Genomic DNA, 8024 nt, shown 5'->3' with positions numbered 1-8024 from the left:
CGGCGCGAGCCAGTCGGCCCATGTCTATGTATGAGACCGGCTCGGGCCTGAAGCCCTATCTCCATAAAGGAGAAAGTCCCTACCCAGAGGAGGGTATCCCCACCCTGCAGCCCTTCCCACCTCATGTAAGTAAGACCTGTTCCCTGCTCTCCTTTGCCATTTCCTCTCCACCGCCCTGTTTCCATGATTCTCCTTCATGTCTTCACCCTGTCTGCAAACCTTTCTTTGTGCTCATCTTTAAAAAAAAAAGTTTTTCCTCACTCCTTTGCCAGTGGGTAGTTTTTTGCTGCATTAGTCAGCAAAAGCACAACGTCATGCATTTAGGTACAGTGAGTCACTTCCTAAACACAAACAAGACTGTTATCTGTCGTATGTTGTTCACTGGAGTGCTGCTGGACTTTTAGACACAGCTGTACAAGTAAGGAGGTGCTGTTATTTTGATTAGCTTTGAAGGTTTGTTCTGTGTTTTATGTGGATGAAGTATTAAAACTACCATACAAATACTCTGTGTTTTTGTAATGCATGTTAAATTCACACACTCACTCCATCTTCTCATCTGTTTGGATTCTCGCTTTGATTAAAAAAAGGTTTATGCTGGTAAACTGGAGCCTATGAATCAGTGTTTTCTGGTACTCCCAGCTCTTTAGTCATATTTTTTTCAATTAAGACACAGTGCTCAGAAAGTAGAGTAGTTTGAAAAAGCAACTCGTTTCTTTTAAGTTGTTTACATAACACTGATATATTATTAGTATTTAGATATGTCTCTATATTTTTGTTCTCCCCAGCAACATACATGAGAGGGCCAGAATATTAGGAACACCTCTGAATATAATGTAGTCCAGTACAACACCACCTTTAACTGTGACCTCAATAATAAACATATAATTGAATTTATACATTTATGACAATTTCACCAAAACCAAACATTTTGAGCTTCATAAACACAAATGTTGAGGCAGAAGTGATGCAATGGAATGCATACAATTGTACAGATGTACCTAACAAAGTGGCCGGTGAGTGTACAGTATCGGATTAAACAAGAGACTTGTGGGACATCTAATCACGTCTCCCTTTTTAGTTTGTATAATTGGTTATGTATTTTTATTGAAGAAATATGTCCTTAAAATGTGATTTGAACCCTGTCTTTAGAGAGAAAGGGCTGCTTTTGTGACCACCTCTTCATCCCTCCCCTCATTTCCATCTACCCTGTCTTGGTCGAAGGACGAAAGTGCTCAAAAGGTTAAGTACATCCTCACTCAGTCCTCACCTTGTGAGATGCAGCAAATCCACTTGGAGCCCATTTCCATTACTACCTCTTCCTCCTCCCTCACGTTCCTCTGTCTTCCATATGCTGCTCCTTATCTGCCCTGCTGCATGAGCCACCTGCTGCCCTCACCTTCGGATACCTCCCTCCAACAGCATCATCTTCAGTGTGCAGCTAAACAAATGGAACACTGGTTTTGTAACAGCAAAACCCCTGCCTGGCTGCTGAAAGTTGAGCAGAAAGTTGCATTTGTGATGCAGCAGCGGATAACTTTAATGTTTTCTTTCCTTGCTTCAGAAACCCGTGTAGCAGAACAAAAACGTGTGGTTGTAGTTTTAGTTTCATTTTTTATAATAAGGAAGGAAACAAATAAGTACTTTGAGAGTATAGTTTATACCTAATCATTAAAATGTCATATACTCTTGACATAAAGAGAAGTAGTTCTTACCCTGTCTCTAACTAATGCTCTGCAATTTTGCTCCGTAAGATTCCTATAGCATGCTTTCACTTCCTCACTAATACCCAAACACTATGTTGATCCAGGAGTTGATTACACTGTGGAACAACTGATCATCTGTTGATTCAGAGCAAAGACTTATTTAAGCATTCATGAGTTAATCACATTCCCTGAGGCAAGCCTACATGATGGACAGAGCCAGGGGTGGCACTGGGCGGCCCCAGAATCTGATTGGCCACTCCTGCTAGAGTCAAAATCTGATGCTTGTCAGTATTAATGAATGAAAAATGAAAAACAATGACAAGTTATTGCATTAAATGCAACAAACATTTTTTTGGTGCTTTATAATTGATTCTGTTCAAATTAGTTTTATTTGTATCTACATCTCCCATTGTGTTGTTGTGGAGTACAGCAGGCTGCTTGGCATAATTCCCCTCAGTGTGGGGGACCACTGTGCAACAGCAATGTCCCTGGCTGGGAGTAAACAAGGAGCACAGCCAAAGTTAGCTAAAGAAAGCACTATGTGTATCTAGTTTATACACAGAATAAACTGTTGGATTCTTAATCACATATTGTTTATTATTTCATAGAACCAGGGGTTTCATTTAGTTTTTCAAATGTGCCACCCCTAACTGAGTCTGTACCCTAGCCTGGCCACCCCGTCCAAAATTTTTTAGATCTACCCCTGGCTAACGTGCAGTGGTTGCATTTTGTACTGCATAAAGGTGGAGGATTTTGTTTAGATTCTTGGACTTCAAGTGAAAGCATATGTTCTCTGATAGGCCAGTGTGGCTTGCGTGTACTTGTCTGTGCTTCCTGTTTATGTAGAGCCACAGTGGATGTCTCAGCTCACATGGAACTCTGTCTGGTGTAAAGATAAAGCATTCCTATTTACCGTGTGATTTAGCTTTACTTATGAACCCTGACTTCACTTGAAGTTGGAGAATGAGTAAAGCTGTGTGTCATGGTTCTGATGTACAGTTTCTAGCCACGTGTTGCTGAGTGTAACGGCCTTTTGTTTGGCTGCTTTGTTGTCATCCATGAATTCACACCTACTTCGAGGTCAAATTTTTCTTACAGAAGTTAACATATTTGATGAAGATCAGGCCCATTTCAAACGAGTCGGCATTCTGTCACACAGACACGAATAAACTATCTGTACTCAGCATAATCTGTCTCACTAAACCTGTACTGAATGCTTTAAAATGGTTATGTGCTCTAGCTTCTCTTTAACGGTTGATTTCACTCTGCTGCATCACTATCACTTTTACTTGTCTTATTGTCATATTGTTTGATGTTGGTACAACTAACAAATGGACACTTTCTATATTTTTATCAATGAATTATAGTAGCATAGTTAATTGTAACAGTAGTAGTAGGACATGTACTAAAACTGAGATTTCACCATAGTTGTTTCTGGTTTATAGCATCAGTGCCAAGGGATGTTTTGCATGAGACGCTATCGGTCTTATCATCTTCTCTCTTCCTTCTAGGCCTCAAAGTTAGAGAAGCAAAGCAGCGCTCCGGAAAGTGACTATGACAACACATTCAATGACTCTGAGATGGATAATTCAGGGTAAGAGTACGTTTGCACTAAGTGATAATAAGAGTGTGTTTCTGACTCTTAAATACAGTTTTAATGAATTTTCAACAGATGTAATTTCTTCTGATTTTTCCCTCTGCAGTCTGTGCAGAAGGGGGAGGCTCAGGAGCAGTGGCTGGCTGGGAGAGGGCAACTCTATCCCTGAGCTGGATGATCTGGAGACAGAGTCGGACCCCACACTTCCCAGCACAGAGGATGTCATCCGCAAAACCGAGCAAATCACCAAGAATATCCAGGAACTGTTGCGAGCTGCTCAAGAGAACAAACATGACAGGTCAGAGTCTGAATAGAGAAGCACCATTCTTTACCAATTCAGTGTCTTGTTAGCTTTCATTTCCTTAAACCTGAACTTCCCCTCATCATTATTCTGGTGTGTTTAGTTACCTTTATCTCTTGTCATTTCCCCTTTTTTCTGTTTGACTCTTTTTCTTTCTGTTTCACTCTACTTCCACTCTGCTCTGCTGTTATGATGTTGTTTTGGTGTCCCCGTCCCACACTCCTGTAAGCAGACCAAGTGAGCGCGAAGGCGTGCGTCGGCTCAGGCACAGCCTGGGATGTTTCAGTACTCTGATGCCCTGGGCTGAGAAGGCCCCCCCTTCCCTTCAGCTACTCAGCCTCCGGTCCTCTGCCCCCATCTCCTGGTACTCTGGCTTCTGTCCCTGCCTCCCAGGCACAGTTTTATTCTCCTCTCCCTCACACAGTCTCTTCCTCACCCTTTCTCTTTGTCTCACCTACTAACAAACCATCTGTTTCTTTGACGTTCTACTGAATACTTGAATGTGTTCAATTGGAAACTTGCTGAGATAGACGTAAGCAGAGACTTGCTTTTGATGTAACATACTTTCAACTTGAAGATTTTCTGCTGTGCAGCCACACTTTTGTAAACTACAAAACGTGTAACAGAAGTAAACTGGATTGTAGTTATGCTAAAATGTGTGAGAAATATTTTTAGATGATGATGATAATGCATGGTGTGTTGTGTATACAATGCAGTATCTTCCTCTTTAAGTTGACTTGCAGGTGATAGCTTTGGGTTAAAAGATATTTTGTCAATAGGTCATTCTATAATTTTGAAATTTGTATGACTAACAGCAAAATGTTGAACTCATTGACAAACCTGTTCTCCTCACAGCTTCATTCCCTGCTCAGAAAGGATACATGTGGCTGTAACTGAAATGGCTGCCCTCTTTCCCAAGGTATGGAAACAACCTTGTATATTTTTTGTTTGGAGGGGGAAAAAAAAATCTGCTATTTTATAAAAATTGTTTTACATGCACAGCTACCTGAGTGCCAAGTGATATTTTCATCTGCCAATTTGTAATGTAGTATTTTACTAGGTTTTTTACACAAATAAAAAAAAAGCAATCAATTGCACTAATATATATACAGGGTGGGTGAAAGGTAAGTAGGCATTTTGATATATTGGATTAATGTCTAGCTACTTTTCACTCACCCTGTATACGGTATATAAAAGAATATGGTAGACAATGTAGGTTCTGCCAGATTCAGTCCAACACCAGTAGAGGTCAGTGTGGTTCTAAATGATCTGCACTAAACCATCTCTCGTTGCACCAATCTGTTAACATTTGAACAGATACTTTCCCTGAGTATTAAGGTATTTTGACAATCCTCTACAGAAGCCACGCTCAGAGACTGTGGGAAGCTCTCTGCGCTTGTTGACCTCTAGTGCGTATCGTCTTCAGAGCGAGTGCAGGAAGGTGGTGCCTTCAGATGGCTGCCCAGGACCGGACATGCAGCTGGTCACCCAGCAGGTCATCCAATGTGCTTATGACATTGCCAAGGCCGCCAAGCAGCTTGTCACCATCACCACAAAGGAGAATACTAACTAACAGCACTTACAGGGCTGCAAAGCTGTTTGCATCTCAGTTTTGTTAGATTTTTTTTTTTATGGTTTTGTTGTTTTTACATTGGTTGTATATGCATGCTTTGTTTTTATATTTATGAATAAGTACTGTTTAAAACCAGCTCTAGACACAATTTTAGTGTCAAGGAGAAAAGTCAGCAACTTTACTTAGGGATACCCAGCTGTTGTAAAAGCACAATTTGTCTTGAGGTAAAATAAAAACGTTCACAAATCATGTTTGGGAAAACGCAGCAGCTAGCAGGCTGGGAAAATAATGGTTTCTAGAATATCATTTAACAGTTAGCACAAAGGTCACTCTTTGAGAGAAAGAATTAAGCACAGTACAGTAAGCCCATATGATGATACAGGTTAATGTCATTGGCCCAAAGCCAGACACAGATGTTAAAAGCCATAAATGAGTCACCGATCCACTGTCAATGACTTATGTAGCTAAAAGAGCTTCTTCTCATTAACTGCACTGTGCAAGCATCATCATACTGTAAAGTTAATCTTCAAAAACAAACTGACCATTTAATGAATGTCCATTAAAAGCTGGGAATTTTATTTATGCACGCTTTGTAGCTATGCTAATGTTTCTTGCATTGAAAAAGCTATTTATATGGTTTGTCCCCTGTCCAAGTGTAATCCACGCTGCACTGCACTCATTGCAGCTATTTATGTATGCCCATTTGTCAAGTCAGTGAACGCAAATAACACTTGTTCAGGGGCCAAGTTATATTCCTCACCAGCAGCAGGATGTTACTGTATTAAGGTTATGATGATTTGGTGTGTTTGTAACAGGCCCCACAATGCACCGTATTCTGCAGTCTTGTGTGTCATTGTAGTGTAACCATACTGTATGTATGTCCATGTGTTTTGTGCTCTGTTCTGTTGCTGCTAGTTTTGTATTTGACGTGCAACATATGGGATAGAACTCTAGACGTCTGGTGTATTATTGTACAACCCGAAGTTCATCATCACAGTATTTCAGAGTTCACACTCAATCCGATCAGTCCCTCTGTGTACTTGAATGGAACGCAGGGATGTCTGGGATGCAGCTGTTAAGTTGCACTATGGAAAAAAATAATTATTTTCTAAATAAACTTAATTTATAACTCTAGTCTGTTGTGGTTTGCAGTTTTTGCATTTGTGTGCTACATTCTTGCTGTCTTAATAGAAAACATTTAATTGATTTAATTGGAATAATTTTATTTAAAACATTCTACAAGCCCAGGTTAGAAAATCTGAACTCCTTGAACACAACTAAAAGTTCTTGGCTACATATGAAAACAAGATAAATTAAATTATTAACATCAAAATGGCATAAAATATTGCCTCATCACCTACATTCATTTTCACGTCTTTAAAACGAAAAAAAAGGATAGAGTCACACTCCCAAGACTGGCTTTGAAAATATCCCTTTTCAGGGTGGTTCTAGTGTAAAAGATGGGGATGGGGGACACAATCCATGGTCCTCAATCAGTGCTAAAGTACATTTTAAAGTATAACCAACAATAATTATGTTTCAGCAGTCTGAATTGTGACTTTCATAGTTCTTATCAGTACCAAATTCTCTCTTGGCATTACTTTCACTGCACTGCTCAGCAACTCTTATTGGCAAAGAAAAAAAGAAGGACTTCTGCACTAAAAGTAAAGTTGTACAAACTTTGAATGAGGACTGTGGATGTTACATTAGAATCATGTTAGGAAGGGATCTCTTCATGGCATGCAAGTATTGCTGGAAGAAACACTTGAAAAATCATGACCCCATCATTTAAAGTTATTTACATGTAGAAAAATATGTATCTCACAGTTCTGTTTTGAATTCAGTCTTGCTGCAGGTTGCTCATGTCCAGGCTGACCGAGGTCTGCTGCGAATCTGAAAAGGGCAATGACAAGCACATTTTAATACATTTTGGTACGTGGATACTCAGGATAATCAGTCTTCTGCATCCTTTACCTTCTCCTGGTACCCTTTCTTGGCCATCCTCTGCATCTCCAGCCTCAGCTCCTCCTCTTGGAGTCGTTGAGCCTCCTTCTCTTCCTCCTCCTCCTGCTCCATCCTACACTGCTCCTCCCACTGCTCTTGGCGCTGCTGCTCCACCTACAGTATATACACATAAACAACTTTAGGTTGGTTTAATAATAAAGGTATATACAGTACATATATGTATAGTCTGAAGCAGTACTGAGTTCAGTCCCTGTCAGTTTTCTCATATGTTCATAAGTATGCTGCTATTGTGTTGTATTGTTAGAGATTTGGACTTGGTGTCTTTAAGTTCTAAATGCAGTGTGGAAAAAAAACACAAACCACTGCAATATTTCCAAACCTGAACATTTATCTCTTGCATCCGTGCTGTCCTACGGCCCTCTTCTTGCTCCTTCTCCTGTCGTCTCTTCTCTCTCTCCAGCTCCAGCTCCTGGATCAGTTCTTCTCGTCTCCTCAGGGATTCTTCCTGAGCCTTGCGGTTCTTCTGCATCTTCAGCTCTAACTGCTGTTGTCTCCCTGTGAGCACCTTCCCAAGAAAAACACAGAAAAGCAGATATTCAGAAATCAGATCTTTCAAAATTCACTCAAGATATTGTTAGAAACAAATGCACCTCATGCATGAGCCTCTCTCTGGCTTTCCTCTCCTTCTCCCACTGTGCTTCTCGTTTCTCCCATACATGTTGAGCTTCTTCTCTACAGTAGAAGAGATACATTGGTTTGTACATGAGAAGAAGCAGGAGTCTTTCCCTGCAGAGTCAGAGGTTACTGAATCTTGGTGTTCACCTGTATAGAAGGTTAAACTCAGCCTCTCTCTCCCGCTCCAGCAGAAGCTGCTCTTCAATCACA

The 8024-nt window shown here is 40.5% G+C and overlaps 2 protein-coding genes across 2 annotated transcripts in view; one reads left to right on the top strand and one right to left on the bottom strand.

Annotated features, from left to right (window-relative positions):
• git2a (G protein-coupled receptor kinase interacting ArfGAP 2a) overlaps nt 1–6291 on the top strand; it is a 17096-nt gene extending 10805 nt beyond the window's left edge. The window contains 5 exon segments of the mRNA XM_020594302.1: nt 1–125; nt 3215–3297; nt 3407–3598; nt 4457–4520; nt 4962–6291. The exon segment at nt 1–125 is cut by the window's left edge and continues 63 nt beyond it. Of these exon segments, the coding sequence (XP_020449958.1) occupies nt 1–125; nt 3215–3297; nt 3407–3598; nt 4457–4520; nt 4962–5174 (677 nt within the window). The 3' untranslated portion in view covers nt 5175–6291.
• Nucleotides 6292–6869: 578 nt separating this feature from the next.
• Nucleotides 6870–8024, bottom strand: part of tchp (trichoplein, keratin filament binding) — a 5369-nt gene continuing 4214 nt past the window's right edge. Inside the window, exons 9-13 of the mRNA XM_020594298.1 lie at nt 7962–8024; nt 7790–7871; nt 7519–7704; nt 7149–7292; nt 6870–7067 (exon numbers count right to left, since the gene is read on the bottom strand). The exon at nt 7962–8024 is cut by the window's right edge and continues 101 nt beyond it. Of these exons, the coding sequence (XP_020449954.1) occupies nt 7035–7067; nt 7149–7292; nt 7519–7704; nt 7790–7871; nt 7962–8024 (508 nt within the window). The 3' untranslated portion in view covers nt 6870–7034. The remainder of the gene's footprint in view (nt 7068–7148; nt 7293–7518; nt 7705–7789; nt 7872–7961) is intronic.

This window comes from Monopterus albus, unplaced genomic scaffold (genome assembly GCF_001952655.1).
Source record: "Monopterus albus unplaced genomic scaffold, M_albus_1.0 scaffold23.1, whole genome shotgun sequence".
Taxonomy (NCBI): Eukaryota; Metazoa; Chordata; class Actinopteri; order Synbranchiformes; family Synbranchidae; genus Monopterus; species Monopterus albus.
The sequence above is the reverse complement of the archived record's forward strand: the minus strand, read 5'-3'. Positions and strand labels throughout refer to the sequence as shown.